This window comes from Siphateles boraxobius, unplaced genomic scaffold, assembly GCF_051911475.1.
Source record: "Siphateles boraxobius isolate OS27281-9 unplaced genomic scaffold, OSU_SipBor_1 33, whole genome shotgun sequence".
Lineage (NCBI taxonomy): Eukaryota > Metazoa > Chordata > Actinopteri > Cypriniformes > Leuciscidae > Siphateles > Siphateles boraxobius.
Genome location: NW_027508953.1, coordinates 203,485 through 225,046, shown reverse-complemented (window position 1 = coordinate 225,046; position 21,562 = coordinate 203,485). Strand labels below are relative to the sequence as shown.

The 21,562-nt window shown below is 40.9% G+C and overlaps 1 protein-coding gene across 2 annotated transcripts in view; it reads left to right on the top strand.

The window, feature by feature from the left end:
* The window catches only part of ncam2a (neural cell adhesion molecule 2a), a 324,121-nt gene that overhangs the window by 293,396 nt on the left and 9,163 nt on the right, over nt 1-21,562 (top strand). For both annotated transcript variants that reach the window (XM_077194831.1, XM_077194830.1), the window contains exon 15: nt 9,047-9,221. In XM_077194831.1, the coding sequence (XP_077050946.1) occupies nt 9,047-9,221 (175 nt within the window). The remainder of the gene's footprint in view (nt 1-9,046; nt 9,222-21,562) is intronic.

Here is a 21,562-nt window from a genome sequence, read left to right as displayed (position 1 = left end):
CCAAAAAAAATGGATAATAAATAGCTTCAAAACCATGTCAGTGTGCATTAGATTATTTGTCAATTCATTACAGAGCAAATTATTTGCTCTCATCTTAATCTTTCTTCTCTCAGTCTCCTTATCCTGCCGTATTTCTTCCCCTCCTAAAGCTGAACTTTGACTGATAGTCTTTTCATTTTCGTCTGTGTCAGTGACGAAAGTAAACATAGGCTCAACTGATGAGTTTTATGAATCATTTTCTTAGATAAGTTAATTTACTCAAGGCTTCCAGATCAGTATTGCCATTAGGAACCTTCTACAAGCTTTGGAATTTGAAAAGTAATTTTAAATAATACAAATTATAGGCTACGTTTAACGCAGTTAGTGGAATTGGCAGACGTTCCCTCAGGCATGCGTTGTGGAAACGCGTCAAAGCATTCTCAGGTATAAATATGCACCATTAATGCACGGTTATGTTGAACGAATATTTAATGTCGATAATGGTTACATAATATTAAAACTAATCCTGCTATTGATATATTTGTAAGACTGCCGACCCTATAGAACAGTGGCAAGGGAAAACAATGTCTGGCGAAAGATCGAACATTAAACGAACTTTACCGCGCTCAACCACCGTGAGTGCATTTAACGCATTTATAATCACCCGCGTTCAGCGGGGAGGAAGGGAGGTTGGTCGGCCAGTCGGTCCATCTCGGGACCAGCGGGATTCGTTGAGATTAATGAATCTATTTATTTAATAATATATCTGAGGTGCCGGAACGCAGTTCCGGACCGTTCCGGCCCACTTTAACCCCTGGTTATAGTCAACTAATGTAAAGATAGTGGCTCACGCTTTAGGCATTTTATGCATGCATAGAATCATTGTATATGCAAGTAACCTACATGTTTTGTTCTCTGTCTTTTTCTACTATCACGCTTCTTTTCAGGTAAAATGATGTCATGCAACGATTAATTAGTTAAAGTTTATGTAACCATAAGCCATGCTTACACCCTGTATAATAACACTTCTGATTTAATGCCAGTGATTTTTGAAGGAAACCGTTGCGTAAGAGGTTCATTACTTCTGCAAAAATACATGTTGAGTTTGTACTGTACGATGGGAAACAGAATAGTCTGCATTTGCACACTGTCCTAATTCACTGTGCGTTAATCCGAGCTGATTTCAGAGGAATCCCGTCGCCTGGAGTCGTGTGGGTGGCTGAATCTGTAATGTTCGCAGGGAAAAAATCCTGCTTTTCCTCCGTCCGGCGTACAGTGAGACTGAACGCGCTCACGCTGTGGCCTCATTTGCTTAAAGAATACGGATGCGTGAGAGACGCTTTGAAGTCCTTCTCTTTCCCATAAAGAAACTGCGGGGGGGGATTTGCCATGAGTTTTCCTCTCCTTCACGGATATAACGAACAAAAAGAGCCAAACTGAGCTCAATACACACATGCTCACAGTTACACCTCCACAAACCTGCAGTTTTCTCCTGGTTTTGAGTGACTCTCAAAGAACAAAGATAGTGACGCCTGTTTTAAGAGCATTAAGAGTGAGACGCTATTTTACAACGAAGCTCATTTATCCACATAACCCTGACTTGTATTTGTGGGATTCACCCTTTCAGTAAATACTCATCAGGGTCAGTGTGTGTTTTCATGTTTTCCATCATCTCTAATTACAGATGAAAGTGTCAGAAACATATCTGACGTATGTTGCATCTACTGGTGTCAGAACGTGAACAATATACGTTTGACCTTAAAGTCAACCTGAAATTCTGCTTTTATCATCTGTGTTTAGTGAGTAATGTTGCAGTTTGAGCATGAAAAAGCTCTGAGTTCTTCTCTATATCAGTGTCAGTGTTTCTGAACTCCTGAAACGCCTCCATTGTATCTTGAGTTTCTTCCGGGAATGAACACGTCACAATATTCCTCATTATAATAATTAATACGCAGAATAAAGGGGCGGGGCCTGGTTGAGTTAGTTAGTAGTGTGTTAAACTGGCGGTTATGGTAAGGGACGGGACATTTCCCAAACACACTCGAAGCGCTCGACCAATCACAACACACTGATCCAGGCAGCCAATCAGAGCACAGTGTGCTTTTCAGAAGGAGGGGCTTCATAGAGACAGGAAGTAAACAGAGCGTTACTGACAGACTGGGAAGAGAGGAGCCGCAACAATGGAGAATATGAGGAAAATAATCAACATTCAAGCAGGAAAACCTGATCTAGTAGAGCCTGAAAACAACATCAAGACTTTGAAAAAGGGCAGAATAGGTCCTTTTCATGTTCTTATTGTGAAAGACTCATCAGTGCACATTATTCTAAACTAAAAAATACTGCTGTTTTGTTTAAACTTCCTTAACCTCTTAACTTTCTTTTTTTCATCTGGAAAGTCCTCTTTTCGTGATCCAGTCAATTCCCGATTAATAATATCACGTCTCGCCCTTCATATGTGCCACATTCTGGGAGTTTCATTTCAGGCTGACTAAAACACTCAAAAGAGAAACTAAAGGACGCTATTATCTCCCTCAGCCAATGAAAACGTGTGTCCATCAATAACTGGAGAAACTGCCGGTGTTTGTTTGAGATTGAAGATCTACAAAGGAAGTGGAATCTCTTAAAAGTGCTTTACTAAAGTACTATAAAAGCAGATTGCAGCGTCTGATTGTGGATCCCGCAGACACACGGCGACAAAAAAACAAAACAGATGAACTGAAGAAGATCAAATATTTCCAGACAATAAACATATTAGATGGAAGCGCTTTCGGGAAGTGTCAGGATGAAACGGGATGGAGATGATTGCAAACGTCATCCAAACTTTCTGCCTTTATTGCTTCTTTAAATCTTTGTTCTTATTCTTAGTCATTATGAATCTTATTCTTAGTCATTTGCCCTATTTCATATTGTGTTTTTGGTGCAGCCCATCAGACTAGCGTGAAAAAGGTTCAGCCTGTCATTTTATATTTCTTTGTTCTGCGGGAAACATTTGAAGACTGAAAAATGCCCTACAACACTATTAAAGCACCATAATAAAGTTCCACATCTACAAGTCTTCTGAAGCAGGGTTATTATCATAAATCATAAAAATAAAATAAAATGTGTTACTTGAAATATAATAAACCTTACTTGAAATAAATTAAAGTATAAAAAAAGTAAACTTATTTTATTTCAGCATTTCAACATTTCTCCTTTGTTTAGTTTTAATAAAATACTGAAATAACTCAAACTAATTAAACAAAAAGTACAATTAATAAATACTATATAGATGAACTTCAAAAATTTACAAAAACACAACAAAATCACTAAAAACTTTAAAATTAAAGTGTGAACAGATATTAAATATATAATAGTATTATATTAAATTATTATAAATAATCCTATGTATAAATAATTTTTATATTTTAAAATTAATTCTAATTCAAAATATTAACACAAACTAAAATAGTAAATCAATGATACTAAAATAAGTCATATCACGCTTTGGAACACCCAAATTTGTGAATGAATTCAAAGTCATTTTAGTAGTAAGAATCTTGAAGACTGTTTCTTTAATATTGATGAGTAACAGTATGATGATGTCACGATGAGGTGGAAGCAAGGTGGAAGCAGGATCCAATTGCAGCACACTTTATTTAATAAACTCAAACTACATAAAGACTCTGGCTAGGGCACAAGACTCAGGAACAGAACCACCAACATCAAGGTACAACAACAAGAACTCACAAAGACTGGACTGAAACACAGGGCTTAAATACAAGGCCAAACAAGCTAAACAAGATAACAAGGGGGCGTGGTATACATGAACACAAACGAGGAGCGGGAAAACTGAACAGGACTGAACCAAAAGCACAAAGACCGGGGGAACACAGACAGACATTACAACATAGCCCCCCCTCTATGGGCGGCTCCCGACGCCCATCAAAACTAGAGACATAGTTCGGGAGGGTGGTGGAGCGGAGGCGGTCCCGGGGGAGGGATGGCGGGCCAGGTCCGTGCAGGGAACGGGACCGGGGTCTTGCGATGGCGGACCTGGGCCATGGAACATGGGCGGAGCTGTACGAACAGACTGCCAGGGCGGAGCAGGCTGTGGGCGTGTCCACGACGGAGCAGGCTGAGGGCGAGGCCACGGCGGAGCAGGCTGAGGGCGTGACCAGGGCGGAGCAGGCTGTGGACCCTCGGGCATCCAGGGCGAAGCTGTCGGACCCTCGGGCGTCCAGGGCGGAGCTGTCGGACCCTCGGGCGTCCAGGGCGGAGCTGTCGGACCCTCGGGCGTCCAGGGCGGAGCTGTCGGACCCTCGGGCGTCCAGGGCGGAGCTGTCGGACCCTCGGGCGTCCAGGGCGGAGCTGTCGGACCCTCGGGCGTCCAGGGCGGAGCTGTCGGACCCTCGGGCGTCCTGGGCGGAGCAGACCCTTCGGGCGTCCAGGGCGGAGCTGTCGGACCCTCGGGCGGTGAAGACCCCTCGGGCGGCCACGGCGGTGAAGACCCCTCGGGCGGCCACGGCGGTGAAGACCCTTCGGGCGGCCACGGCGGTGAAGACCCCTCGGGCGGCCACGGCGGTGAAGACCCTTCGGGCGGCCACGGCGGTGAAGACCCTTCGGGCGGCCACGGCGGTGAAGACCCCTCGGGCGGCCACGGCGGTGAAGACCCTTCGGGCGGCCACGGCGGTGAAGACCCTTCGGGCGGCCACGGCGGTGAAGACCCTTCGGGCGGCCATGCTGGAGAGGACCCTTCGGGTGGCCATGGTGGTGGCCTACTGCCCCCCCCCCAAAAAATTCTTGGGGGTAGCTACGGGGTCGTAGCCTGGAGAAGGCACCGGCTCAGGAGAAAGAGGCAGAACCAGCGGTGAAGAGGGCTTTAGGCTGGGCAGGACCAGCGGTGAAGGAAACTCTGGGCTGAACAGGACTGGCGCAGGATCAGCGGGCTCTGGTGCAGGATCAGCGGGCTCTGGCGCAGGATCAGCGGGCTCTGGCGCAGGATCAGCGGGCTCTGGCGCAGGATCAGCGGGCTCTGGCGCAGGATCAGCGGGCTCTGGCGCAGGATCAGCGGGCTCTGGCGCAGGATCAGCGGACACCGGCTCAAGTGTGTGCGTAGCCCACACACACCACATGGCTGTGGCCATAATGGCTAGTGTTGCGGTCACTGAGGGCTCAGGCGGCGCATGCGTGGCGTGATCAGTCTCTGACTGGGAAGACGTGACGAGAACAGTCTCTGGCTGGACGGTCTCTGGCTGGACGGTCCCTGGCTGGACGGTCCCTGGCTGGACGGTCCCTGGCTGGACGGTCTCTGGCTGGACGGTCTCTGGCTGGACGGTCTCTGGCTGGACGGTCTCTCTCTGGACGGTCTCTCTCTGGACGGTCTCTCTCTGGACGGTCTCTCTCTGGACGGTCTCTGGCTGGACGGTCTCTGGCTGGACGGTCTCTGGCTGGACGGGCTCTGGCTGGACGGGCTCTGGCTGGACGGGCTCTGGCTGGACGGGCTCTGGCTGGACGGGCTCTGGCTGGACGGGCTTTGGCTGGACGGGCTCTGGCTGGACGGGCTCTGGAACTGGTTTGACAGGACGAGATTCAGGCAGGACGGTGATCCTTGCAGACCGTACGGACCTTAGCGGGGAATCTGCCAAGCTGGACATCAGCCCTGAACGCCCATAGACCGATCCGGTGTCAGAAACTCAGGCTCTGCAAGTGCCGAACCGCCCAAGGAAAGGGCCAGATCAACAAACCCTTTCAGGGTCCAGCCAGTATGATCCTCCGGCATCACTTGAGCGATGTGCCAATCCAGCCCGCTACAAAACAGGTCCACGAGCTGGGCGTCATTTAGCGCTCCCAGATGACAACACGCCAAAAAGTCCCTCACATACCTCTCCAAGGGCTGGCCATCTTGAGACAGAGATGATAGGAATTTCCTTAAGGCCTGGTTGCTAACAACTGCTGGATCCATTGGCGGTGAGTTCTTCTGTCACGATGAGGTGGAAGCAAGGAGGAAGCAGGATCCAATTGCAGCACACTTTATTTAATAAACTCAAACTACATAAAGACTCTGGCTAGGGCACAAGACTCAGGAACAGAACCACCAACATCAAGGTACAACAACAAGAACTCACAAAGACTGGACTGAAACACAGGGCTTAAATACAAGGCCAAACAAGCTAAACAAGATAACAAGGGGGCGTGGTATACATGAACACAAACGAGGAGCGGGAAAACTGAACAGGACTGAACCAAAAGCACAAAGACCGGGGGAACACAGACAGACATTACAACAGATGATAATATTGATGAGTAACACTATTATAATAATTATAATAATATTCATGAGTGACAGTATGATAATATTATTGATGAACAAAAGTGTGATAATAATATTGATGAGTGACAGTATGATGATAATATTGATGAGTAAAACTATGATAATAATAATAATATTGATGAGTAACAGTATGATAATAATATTGATGAGTAACAGTATGATGATAATATTGATGAGTAAAACTATGATAATAATAATAATATTGATGAGTAACAGTATGATAATAATATTGAGGAGTAAAACTATGATAATAATAATAATATTGATGAGTAAAACTATGATAATAATAATAATATTGATGAGTAACACTATGATAATAATAATAATATTGATGAGTAAAACTATGATAATAATAATAATATTGATGAGTAACACTATGATAATAATATTGATGAGTAAAACTATGATAATAATATTGATGAGTAACACTATGATAATAATAATAATATTGATGAGTAAAACTATGATAATAATAATAATATTGATGAGTAACACTATGATAATAATAATAATATTGATGAGTAAAACTATGATAATAATAATAATATTGATGAGTAACACTATGATAATAATATTGATGAGTAACACTATGATAATAATAATAATATTGATGAGTAACAGTATGATAATAATATTGATGAGTAAAACTATGATAATAATATTGATGAGTAACACTATGATAATAATAATAATATTGATGAGTAACACTATGATAATATTGATGAGTAAAACTATGATAATAATATTGATGAGTAACACTATGATAATAATATTGATGAGTAACACTATGATAATAATAATAATATTGATGAGTAACAGTATGATAATAATATTGATGAGTAAAACTATGATAATAATATTGATGAGTAACACTATGATAATAATAATAATATTGATGAGTAACACTATGATAATATTGATGAGTAAAACTATGATAATAATATTGATGAGTAACACTATGATAATAATATTGATAAGTAACACTATGATAATAATATTGATGAGTAACACTATGATAATAATAATAATATTGATGAGTAACACTATGATAATAATATTGATGAGTAACACTATGATAATAATAATAATATTGATGAGTAAAACTATGATAATAATATTGATGAGTAACACTATGATAATAATAATAATATTGATGAGTAACACTATGATAATAATATTGATGAGTAACACTATGATAATAATAATAATATTGATGAGTAAAACTATGATAATAATATTGATGAGTAACACTATGATAATAATAATAATATTGATGAGTAACACTATGATAATAATATTGATGAGTAACACTATGATAATAATAATAATATTGATGAGTAACACTATGATAATAATATTGATGAGTAACACTATGATAATAATATTGATGAGTAACACTATGATAATAATAATAATATTGATGAGTAAAACTATGATAATAATATTGATGAGTAAAACTATGATAATAATAATAATATTGATGAGTAAAACTATGATAATAATAATAATATTGATGAGTAAAACTATGATAATAATATTGATGAGTAACACTATGATAATAATAATAATATTGATGAGTAACACTATGATAATAATATTGATGAGTAACACTATGATAATAATATTGATGAGTAACACTATGATAATAATATTGATGAGTAACACTATGATAATAATATTGATGAGTAACACTATGATAATAATAATAATATTGATGAGTAACACTATGATAATAATAATAATATTGATGAGTAACACTATGATAATAATATTGATGAGTAAAACTATGATAATAATAATAATATTGATGAGTAAAACTATGATAATAATAATAATATTGATGAGTAACACTATGATAATAATAATAATATTGATGAGTAAAACTATGATAATAATAATAATATTGATGAGTAACACTATGATAATAATATTGATGAGTAACACTATGATAATAATATTGATGAGTAACAGTATGATGATAATATTGATGAGTAACACTATGATGATAATATTGATGAGTAACAGTATGATGATAATATTGATGAGTAACACTATGATAATAATAATAATATTGATGAGTAAAACTATGATAATAATAATAATATTGATGAGTAACACTATAATAATAATATTGATGAGTAACACTATGATAATAATATTGATGAGTAACAGTGTGATGATAATATAATATTGACAATTAAAACTATGATAATAATAATATTGATGAGTAACAGTATGATACAATACATGTATTCAGATACATGAAACATTACATCTGATGAGTAACAGTATGATAATAATAATATTGATGACGAGTAATATGTTTGAGTAACAGACCCGAACTGAAGTCATTAGGGAATGTTGTTAAATGTAGATGTGTGTGTGTTGTGTGTGCAGGATAAAGAGGAGCAGTGGATAACTACAGTGCCTAGCGTAAATGAACGCACCCATGCTAAAGTTGACTAAAAAGAGGAATAAAAAATCATCTTTTGGAAATTGATCTTAATGCCTTAATTTAAAAAAATGAGGTAAAATCCAATCTTTAAGGACACTAGTTTTCTTAGTGAATGAATAATGTATCGTAAATAAATAAATGTTCTTCCTTAAAATACAGGATTTTTTATTCCTCCTTTTAGTCAACTTTAGCATGGGTGTGTTCACTTACACTATCCACTGTATATGATAATAATAATATTGATGACGGGTAATATGTATGAGTAAAGAGCGTTGGTGTATGTGTGTGTGGTGTGTGTGCAGGATAAAGAGGAGCAGTGGATGACGAAGCTGGTTCCCGGTATGAATGATTTCGCTCTTCTTCAGCCGCTTCAGTGGAACACGCGCTACAACGTGGAGATCACGGCGCGCAACGTCAAGGGCCTCTCGGAGCCAACCTTCTTCCAGTTCCTCATGCCACAGAAGCCCGACATCACAGGTATACACACACACCTCGCTGATAATCCACATCACAAACACACACACACACACCCTCACTGATAATCCACATCACAGACACACACACCTCGCTGATAATCCACATCACAGACACACACACCCTCACTGATAATCCACATCACAGACACACACACCCTCACTGATAATCCACATCACAGACACACACACCTCGCTGATAATCCACATCACAGACACACAAACCTCGCTGATAATCCACATCACACACACACACACACCCTCACTGATAATCCACATCACAGACACACACACCCTCACTGATAATCCACATCAAAGACACACACACCCTCACTGATAATCCACATCACAGACACACACACCCTCACTGATAATCCACATCACAGACACACACACCCTCACTGATAATCCACATCACACACACACACCCTCGCTGATAATCCACATCACAGACACACACACCCTCACTGATAATCCACATCACAGACACACACACACCCTCACTGATAATCCACATCACAGACACACACACCCTCACTGATAATCCACATCACAGACACACACACCCTCACTGATAATCCACATCACAGACACACACACCCTCACTGATAATCCACATCACAGACACACACACCCTCACTGATAATCCACATCACACACACACACACCCTCACTGATAATCCACATCACAGACACACACACCCTCACTGATAATCCACATCACACACACACACACCCTCACTGATCACTGATAAGCATCTTTTTCCAATATGTAATATAAGTCTTAGTTGTCCACAGGATGTGTGTATGAATGTTCAGCTCAAATCATTTATTATATCAAGCGCAAAATGCCCTTTTCATGTTTGTATCTTTAAATGCAAATGAGCTGCTTCTCCCCGCCCACATTCCTAGAAGAGGGCGGAGCCTTTACAGCTCATGCTTCAGATACTCAGAAACAGATATACTGTTACATTGAGACATCACTATGTATTAAAAACAGGAACGGCTCATGTTTATTATTTATGAGGAACATAAAAAAGGAGGTGGTGGATTTTTACCAATATAGAGTGGTTGTTCATTAGATTAGTTTCCAATCACCATGTAAAAGTGGATTTTCCATAATAGGCCCCCTTTGAATGATTATTATAGTTGTAATTTACAATAACAACACTATTCACAAAGGACTGATCAAAATGATACTGAGTCCGGTCATGTTAGCAGGTCAATCAGATCATGACCTCTAATAGAGGTGGTGCTCTAATAAGCCTAAAATACAAAACACACATGCATAAATACATACAGAAGGCTAAAGTATGTATTTCCCATCACCTACGGAGTACATACTGTAGTTTGTGAACTTCAGCCTTGTGAGCAAACATGTTTTATTAAGGTCATGTGATGTGGAGAACTTTAAAGATCTCGGACAACAAGAGTTTTTCTCATCCGTATTCCTGATCTCTGCGGGAGATTGGCGTCAGATTAAAACAGAAATGTTAAAGAGAAGTCACGGCTCAGGAGTCCGGGAGCGCGAGGTGAGATCCGAGTCCCAGAGCCGATCCGAGCGGAAGATCAAATGCTCTGTTTTGATTGGCTGATGCCGTTTGAAGAGAAGAGATGGTCAGATGAACATGTCGACCTGCGCTTTACTCACTTATCCAGGGTTTCTGGAGGCAAGCGGCTGAATCTCGTTAAATATATATTTTACATCAAAATCCAAAGAAAGCATGAAGACATTATATTTTGCATGTCTGTTTTAGGACCGACAAGATGTTTTACCTTAACTTTTATTTTTATAATTTTCTTTATTCTATAACAGCACTTTGTTTTACTAAAAGTATTGTGTTTTAAATTAAAACACCATAAATTGGGCAGCAAATAATGTGTGTAAATACTTTACCATTTAAATATTCCATAAAATATTTAATTAATATTGTAATTTTCCCCATTACAGTAATGAGAATTTGGTGGTAAATGGTGATTCTCATTATTGTATTTTTTTTAACTCGCAATTGGGACCTTATATCACGCAATTCTGACTTTATATCACGCAATTCTGACTTTATATCTCACAATTCTGACTTTATATCTCACAATTCTGACTGTATATCTCACAATTCTGACTTTATATCTCGCAATTCTGACTTTATATCTCACAATTCTGACTTTATATTACGTAATTCTGACTTTATATCTCACAATTCTGACTTTATATCTCACAATTCTGACTTTATATCTCACAATTCTGACTTTATATCTCGCAATTCTGACTTTATATCTCACAATTCTGACTTTATATTACGTAATTCTGACTTTATATCACGCAATTCTGACTTTATATCTCGCAATTCTGACTTTATATCTAGCAATTCTGACTTTATATCACGCAATTCTGACTATATCATGCAATTCTGACTTTATATCTCGCAATTCTGACTTTATATCTCACAATTCTGACTTTATATCACGCAATTCTGACTTTATATAACACAATTCTGACTTTATATCTCACAATTCTGACTTTATATCTCACAATTCTGACTTTATATCTCACAATTCTGACTTTATATCTCGCAATTCTGACTTTATATCACGCAATTCTGACTTTATATCACGCAATTCTGACTTTATATCACGCAATTCTGACTTTATATCTCGCAATTCTGACTTTATATCACGCAATTCTGACTTTATATCACGCAATTCTGACTTTATATCTCACAATTCTGACTTTATATTACGTAATTCTGACTTTATATCACGCAATTCTGACTTTATATCACCAAATTCTGACTTTATATCACGCAATTCTGACTATATCATGCAATTCTGACTTTATATCTCGCAATTCTGACTATATCATGCAATTCTGACTTTATATCTCGCAATTCTGACTTTATATCACGGAATTCTGACTTTATATCACGCAATTCTGACTATATCATGCAATTCTGACTTTATATCTCACAATTCTGACTTTATAACACGCAATTGCGACGTTATATCTCGCAATTCTGACTTTATAACATGCAATTGCGACTTTATATCTTGCAATTCTGACTTTATATCTCACAATTCTGACTTTATATCTCACAATTCTGACTTTATATCTCGCAATTCTGACTTTATATCTCGCAATTCTGACTTTATATCACGTAATTCCGACTTTATATCTCGCAATTCTGACTTTATATCTCGCAATTCTGACTTTATATCACGCAATTCTGACTTTATATCACGCAATTCTGACTTTATATCACGCAATTCTGCCTTTATATCACGCAATTCTGACTTTATATCACGCAATTCTGACTTTATATCTCGCAATTCTGACTTTATATCACGTAATTCCGACTTTATATCTCGCAATTCTGACTTTATATCTAGCAATTCTGACTTTATATCACGCAATTCTGACTTTATATCTCACAATTCTGACTTTATAACACGCAATTGCTATGTTATATCTCACAATTCTGACTTTATATCACGCAATTGCTATGTTATATCTCGCAATTCTGACTTTATAACTCACAATTCTGACTTTATATCTCGCAATTCTGAGAAATAAAGTGAGAATTGCGAGATGTAAACTCGCAATTGTGAGAAAAAAATTCAGAATTGTGAGATAAAAAGTCGCAATTATTATTATTATTTATTTATTTAGTGGCGGAAACAAGCTTCCATACTAAGTGTCATGTGACGCCATTACAGCATCATTTCATTACTGTATTTATCTGATGATCTGAGTGCAAATAAATGACAAAAACAGAGCAAAATTACTAAAACTTTCAATTGAAATGAAAATGGAAATTATATAAATAAAAACATTCAAAATATTCACAAAAACTATTATACTAAAATAACACTGATTTGGAGAGCGTCTTTGATCCTTTTAACATCGTTTAAGTCACTTTGCTGTTCAAAGATATGATATAAAATCACAATACTCTATTAATTTCTAGTAGACAATGTAGAAATCTACTCATTTGAATGTTGAATTCATTGTTTTTTTCTGAGACAAATCACCATTTTTAGCAAAACATTCTACGATCATCAAAACGGATGTTTTACTGCTTTTAAATAAAGTTTCAAATATAAATCACAATTTTTGTAAAACATTCTTGTTGAGGATAGTAGAATGTGTTTATGTCAAATTATGATTTCAATCAATATTTAAACAATATCCATATTAACTCATTTGTATTATAGATTTTAGGTTAAAATCTATCTAAATGTACACTGTAACAATTATTTTCCGAAATTAAGTAAAAATTCATTCATTTTCTCCATAGGGAAAATCATTTTTAACATTAACTCATAAACCATAAAAGAGAAACCTATGCTATGAGGTTGTTTATCAATGTTATTTGCTTCTGTTGAATCCGACAGTCCACATTATTTCAGCTTATTTTTAAAATAAACATGTTTAACAGTGGAATTCATGGTGAAAAACTACATTACCCATGATGCTGTTCAGAAAATTCCACCAATCAGACGTGAACCGAGCAAAAGATCTCATTAGCTCAACCCACTCCCATTAAGCACTGCGAATGACTTAATCGAGTCAATACACACTCAAAATAATTAAATATTTTAATATGCATTTTTTGCAATAATATGGGAGTGTAGTTCTTTCCCTCACTATAGACGTTAAGTTTACAGTGTTATACCTTTTTTTTATTCTCCAAAAAGGGTTCATACACTCTTTTTTATCGCATAAAAGAGTGTATTCCTGGTGAAGTAGTCATCAGTCTGTGCCGACACACACACGAATCACTGGTTTCAGGTCATCAGACGCTCTGAAGGTCCTGATGGCGACTGTAAAACGCTGCGTGGGCATGAATATGATGATATGGACATTTGCCTCCATATAATATTGTATGATAGTGATGCTTCATTCGGGACCGTCAGTGCAGTGGCACTAGGGGACGTTTGTGTGAGTCATTTAGCGCTCGATTGGCAGATAATGTTAGTGAAGCTCAATGCCTGTCGAAGGGAGTGTGTTTCTCATAGAACGTGTTCAGGATCGCACAAACGTACTGAAGACCTCAAATTAAAATAACTCACTCGCATACAGATACATTTTACTGGTTAAAGTCGTTTAATATATAATATAATATAATGTACTATAATAGATATTACAATATAATATAGCAATGTTGTTATATTAAAATAATAAAACAAATTATTTAACGTATATTAGTTACAAGTTAACATGCATTATATTATATTTTATTGTCATTTTTCTGACCCCAATGGCAATTTTTTTTCTTGTTTTAAGCATAAAATCGCTTAATTGTTATCATTTTTCATTATATTATATTATATTATAGTATTATTTTTCTGACCCCATTGACAGTTTTTTATTTTTATTTTAAGCAAAAACTCACTTATTTATTTATTTATTTTTTAGAAAACAAGACTAAATTGAATGTCATATTTATATACATGTACATTAAATGTATAATTTAAGTTAGCATATATTATATATGTATTATATCATAATACACAATATTATATTGTCATTTTTCTGACCCCGTTGGCAATTTTTTTTCTTGTTTTAAGCAGAAATTCACTTAATTGTTATCATTTTTCATTACATTATATTATTTTTCTGATCCCATTGACAGTTTTTTATTCTTATTTTAACCAAAAACTCACTTTTTTTTTTAAAACAAGACTAAATTGAATGTCATATTTATATACATATACATTAAATGTATAATTTAAGTTAGCATGCATTATATATGTATTATATCATAATACACAATATTATATTGTTATTTTTGTGACCCCATTGGAAGTTCCCTTTCAAGGGAACTTCGAGCTGCGTCAAACGCTGTGGGAACGCCCCTGCGTTGTGCGTCATGAAGCACGTATGGAATCAGCCCAATGGAGAGATGAAACGTCATAGGCGGGTGACGTCATCGACCAGGAAACTATAAAGCACCCCAAAAACACAAGCGCATTAGCTTCTGTGCTTTCAGTCGCGCTACATGTGAATCTGTCCCTGTGTGATATTGTCTGTCTTACATACCCTGCACCACACAAACAATTTATCCCTATATATATATATATTGAGAGATTATGGCGGACGAACAGCAGTTTAGAAAGTGTGTTCCTCCCTGCTCGCGTTATTTAACGAGCGGGGATACACATGATCTTTGTGTTGTTTGTTTGGGAGTTCAGCATGCCCAGTTTGCTCTCGAGGGAGCAGACTGTGAGCATTGCGAGCGTTTGCCGTTAAGGACGCTCCGCTCCCGCCGGTCGCTCTTTGAGGAGAGCGGTTCGGTGCGCGCTCCCCGCGGTTCGGGTCCCGCTTCTGCCGAGGCAGAGCGGCGGCGCTTATCGTGGGGATCGCAGATGGATCTCACAGCGGGGTTTGAGACGGGCTCTGCCTTATCTCTCCCTTCACCTGTGAGATCCAGTGCCTCAGTCCCGGGTTCGGAAGCACGCGCTGCGGTTTCTTCCGCTCGGGCTGAGGCACCAATGCTATCCAGTTCTGAGGAACTTGATGTTGTTAGTGTTGAGGGAGATGTGGAGGATTCGCCACCCCACACTCCTGAGAGTGATGAGCTTATGGAGGTGTTAACAAGAGCTGTTGAAAAACTTAATATTGAATGGCCAGTGACTAGACAGGAGTCTGTTTCTAAATCAAAGTTGGATGAGAGATTTTTGCCGTCACGTGTGCAGCCTCCACGCCGGTGCCTGCCGTTTTTCCATGATCTCCACACCGAGGTGTCGAAATCATGGAGAAAACCGGTGTCATATAGAGTGTTTAGTCCCCAGACTTCAACATACGCTAATATTATGGGAGCCAAGGCTCATGGTTATGGTGCGTTGCCTCGTGTGGAAGAGACGCTTGCGAGCCATCTCTCCCCCGAAGCAGCATCATCTTTTAAGGCACCGGCATTACCCACCAAGCCTTTAAGAAACACTTCGGCTTTGGTGGGTAAAGCATATTCGGCAGCAGGTCAGGCTGCGTCATGTCTGCATACTATGTCAATCTTGCAGGCATACCAGGCTGATCTGCTAAGGGACATGAGTGAGAGTGAGGAGGTCAGTACTGACGTAGTTCGCGAACTGCGTCAGGCTGCTGATTTATCCCTGCGTGCCACCAGAGAATCGGCCAAATTAATGGGTCGTTCTATGGCAGCTCTGGTGGCCGCAGAAAGACATTTGTGGTTAAATCAGACTAATATTAAAGAGAGAGAAAAAGCTTTTCTTTTAGATGCTCCTCTTTCTCCCATGGGGTTGTTTGGTGATGCTGTGAATTCAGTTATCGATAAATTCCAAGAAGAAAAGAAACAAACTGCAGCTTTTAAAAAGTTTCTTCCCCTTAAAGTTCATGTCCCTGGGGCTGCTGGGCGGGAGCAGCCCCGGCCGTCTTCGAGCTCATCACATAGAGCGCAGCAGAGGCAGAGTGTCGCGTCTCGTGCTCCCCCTGCTGGACAGTGGGCTCAGCCGCGACACTCTCAGCCGAAGCCTTCTCCCAGTAGAACTGATCTGAGGACAGTTATATTGGCTAAGAAGGCTTCGGCTAAGAAGAAGTCCTGACGCCAAGCCGTTCAGGATGCTGAGGGTGGTCCCCACCGAGGCGGAAAGGTGTTCACCTCTTTTTACGGTGCCCATTCCTCCTCGGTGCCCTCAGGGGCTCGTTCTGCCAACCCCGCCTTTATGCCGGGGCACAGACGATCCCAGCGAGCGCTTTCCCGAGGGACGCTCGCTCCCTCTGAGGAGGGTCTCAGAGCGGTCAGACCAGTTGTTCCCTGCCGGTGCGCCGTTACAGGGCGCTGCGTCTGCTGCTCAAGTTACACCAGAGGCCAGTCTCGAGAGGCTGGTACCCTTAGTAGAATTTCTGGCAGAGTGGAAAAGCCTTCCAAAAATATCTCATTGGGTCCTGCAGACAGTAGAAAAGGGTTATGCTATCCAGTTCAGGTGTCGTCCACCAAAATTCAGAGGGGTTCTGCACACAGTGGTGGGCCCCGAGCAGGCTCTGGTATTGGAACAAGAGGTGAAAACGCTCCTTCAAAAAGAGGCTATAGAACGGGTTCCTCCTCCCAGTTTGGAGTCAGGTTATTACAGCCGATATTTCATCGTTCCAAAGAAGGATGGGGGGTTGCGTCCAATTTTAGACCTGCGCATATTGAATCGCTCGGTAGGGAAGCTAAAATTCAAGATGCTCACTATCAAGCAGATCGTGTCTCAAATCAGGTCCGAGGACTGGTTTGTCACGATAGATCTGAAGGACGCATACTTCCATGTGTCCATCCTTCCACAACACAGGAAGTTCCTGAGGTTCGCCTTCGGGGGCGAGGCGTACCAGTACAGGGTTCTTCCGTTTGGCCTAGCTTTATCTCCCCGCACTTTCACGAAATGCATGGATGCAGCACTAGTGCCTCTGAGGCTTCAGGGCATTCGTATTCTCAATTACATCGACGATTGGTTGATTTTAGCTCAGACCGAGCAGATGGCGGTTCGGCATCGAGATGTCGTCCTCGCTCATATCAGAAAGTTGGGGTTGAGGCTGAACGCAAAGAAAAGTGTATTATCTCCTTCCCAGAAGACCACTTTTCTGGGTGTCGTTTGGGATTCGGTATCGATGCGGGCGCGACTCTCTCCGACCCGCATCGCTTCGATTCTCTCAGCTGTGAAACAAGTGAAGCTAGGCCAGCTACTCACTGTCAAGCAGTTTCAGAGACTGTTGGGTCTGATGGCAGCAGCGTCCAACGTTATACCTTGCGGCCTGTTGTACATGAGACCGCTACAGTGGTGGCTCAGGACCAAGGGATTCTCCCCGAGGGGAAATCCGCTCCGCACGTTCAAAGTCACGCGGCGCTGCCTTCGTGCTCTGGTCATGTGGAGAGAAACTTGGTTCCTATCCAAAGGTCCTGTGCTGGGGGCTCTTTGTCGTCGCATAACGCTAACGACGGATGCTTCCCTCACAGGGTGGGGGGCGGTCATGAGTGGTCGCCCAGCCCAAGGTCTGTGGCAGGATCATCATCTTTCGTGGCACATAAATTGTCTAGAGATGTTGGCTGTGTTTCAGGCTCTGAAACACTTCCTAACAGACCTGAGAGGCCATCATGTGTTAGTTCAATCAGACAACACGTCGGTGGTCTCTTATATAAATCATCAGGGGGGCCTGCGGTCTCGCCGGCTTTACAAGTTGGCCCGTCAGATCCTCCTGTGGTCCCAAGGGAAGCTACTATCTCTGAGAGCAATGTATCTCCCTGGGTATTTGAATGTGGTAGCAGACTCCCTGTCGAGGCAGGGGCCGAGGCCAGGGGAATGGAGACTCCACCCCGAGGTGGTGGAGCTCCTTTGGTTGAGTTTCGGTCGCGCCGAGGTGGACCTATTCGCTTCCAAGGAGACCACTCATTGTCATCGGTGGTTCTCCATCACTCTTCCAGCCCCCCTGGGGTTGGATGCTATGGTGCAGCCGTGGCCGAGGTCACGTCTGTACGCCTTTCCCCCGATTGCTCTGTTACCAGGAGTTCTGGAGAGGGTCCGCCGGGACGGGGTCAGTCTACTACTAGTAGCCCCGTTCTGGCCGGCCCGAGTATGGTTTGCGGACCTGATTTCTCTCCTGGACGGTTCTCCTTTGGAGCTCCCGGTCAGGAGGGATCTACTCTCCCAGGCGGGGGGCACGATACTTCACCCCCGCCCAGAATTGTGGAAACTGTGGGCTTGGCCTCTGAGGGGGCCCAGCTCATAGACTCCGGTCTCTCAACCGAGGTTGTTGAGACCATTCTTAACTCCAGAGCTCCATCCACGAGGAAGCTTTATGCCTTGAAGTGGAAACTTTTCACTTCTTGGTGTGGAGAACACCTGCAGGACCCAGTTAACTGCCCAGTGGGTGCAGTGCTGGAATTCCTGCAGGAGCGCTTCTCCACAGGGTTATCCCCCTCCACACTAAAGGTGTATGTGGCGGCACTAGCTGCTTACCACGTCCCTTTCAGTGGAGTTTCTCTTGGGAGACACCCGCTTATAACTCGTTTCCTCCGTGGCACTTTGAGGCTGAGGCCAGCAGTTCGTACGAGGGTGCCGACTTGGGATCTGGCCATTGTATTAGAAGGTCTTTCCCTAGCTCCTTTTGAACCTATCGAAGAAGTTCCCGAGAAGTTTCTCACTTTTAAGACTATCTTTTTGCTTGCTATCTCTTCACTAAAAAGAATCGGAGATTTGCAGGCTCTGTCGGTTTCACCCTCGTGCCTGGAATTTGCACCTGGCATGGTTAAAGCTTTTCTGCATCCTAGACCAGGTTACGTTCCTAAGGTTCCTACTAATATTGTTAGACCTACGGTTCTGCAGGCTTTCTGTCCTCCTCCATTTATGTCATCGGACCAGGAGAAACTTAATTCACTCTGCCCTGTTAGGGCATTAGACGCTTATGTCCACAGAGCTGCCCTGTGGAGGAAATCAGAACAACTTTTTGTATGTTTCGGGCCACCCAGGAAAGGGTGTCCGGCGTCTAAACAGAGAATGAGCAAGTGGGTGGTTGAGGCTATCTCACTTGCTTATGAGTCGGCTGGCCAGCCTTCACCTTTGGTTGTCCGAGCTCACTCTACCAGGAGTATGGCTGCTTCTAAAGCTCTTTTGTCGGGGGTTTCCCTGAGTGATGTTTGTGATGCGGCTGGATGGTCTTCACCGCATACTTTTATTAAGTTCTATGACCTAGACTTAAGCTCTACCCCTGGGGCACAGGTGCTCTCGTCCTCTGTGCGCTAGTCTCACATGACGGTCATTTGGTCCTATGGCGACGTGGGTATTCGCGTTCCCACAGCGTTTGACGCAGCTCGAAGTTCCCTTGAAAGGGAACGTCTCGGTTACGTATGTAACCCTAGTTCCCTGATAGGGAACGAGACGCTGCGTCGCTCCGCCATACTCCCGGCACTCCCGTTAGCGCTTCCTTCAAGCCTATCAGAAGCTAATGCGCTTGTGTTTTTGGGGTGCTTTATAGTTTCCTGGTCGATGACGTCACCCGCCTATGACGTTTCATCTCTCCATTGGGCTGATTCCATACGTGCTTCATGACGCACAACGCAGGGGCGTTCCCACAGCGTTTGACGCAGCGTCTCGTTCCCTATCAGGGAACTAGGGTTACATACGTAACCGAGACGTTTTTTTTTCTTGTTTTAAGCATAAAACTCAATAATTTTGATAACTTTTTCAGAAAATAAGACTTAATACATTCAGTCATTTTGCTTCTCAAGTAAATGTATCTTGATTTTATGAATGTTTAGATATTTGTATTTGAAAATAAGTCACAAACACTGAGTATGATCTTTTTTAGGCCAACCCAACTGTATTCATCCATATTTCCCACATCCTACAACACACATAAAAACAATAAGTCAAAGGAATAAAAACAATAAAAATAGCATAAAGTGTCTTGTGCATGTTATTGCAATAATATGGCACACACGTCCCTTCAAAACGATTGAAGATGTGGGAGGATAGTGGGAATTCAGTTTAATCAGTTTAATCTTCTGGTTGGTTATAGTTTTAATTTGTTTAACACTTCGACATCAACAGGTTGTCAATCAAATCATATCATATTACTTCAGATTATTATTTTTTTTAGATGAATGAGTCACGTGCACATAAACCTCTACAAATATCAAGCATAATTAAACCTGTAATTCAGCTATTGATTAAAACGAAGAGACGTGCAACATCATCAGATCTCTTAAAATAACAACTTTCAGAGTCTTTAAATGAAAACGTATTCATTCTGTCGATTAATTCAGGTATTATGTATGGAATTATTTTTGTTTCAAAAAGAATGAACGTAACTTTATAAAACTGAATGTAACTTTTTCAGAAACTATCAAAAATATGCCATTACAAAAGAAGAAACACAATGAAAATGAAAAAGAATGAACTCAGTCGCAACAAATTTAACAGGCTCTTCAAATACGCTTCATTCTTTGTTCATGTTTTTCAAAGATTCATTTTCACAAATCGTGGATTCTGAATGCATTGCCACAGATTTCGCTTGCGCTTCGCAGTTTATTCGTTTGCTGTTTTGAGACAAACCTCTCGTGGGGGTGGGGCTAAACAGTGATCTACTCTGATTGGATAGTGAGCTTTTGATGGACAGGTGCTCTCTGACTTGAAAGTACAGACGTCACTCAGTGGCGCGCATATTGGAAAGCTCTCGCGGTGATTGGGATCAGTCGGGTTAGCCAATTATTTAATCAGGATGGTTACTTATTTAATCAGGATGGTGCACACTGTACATGAATAAAACTTTTATCGATGTTATTGGTTACTTCAGTAACACAAACTTACTTCAAGCTGCCTTGAAGGACAAGAGGAGGAGGAAGATGATGCCGCTCC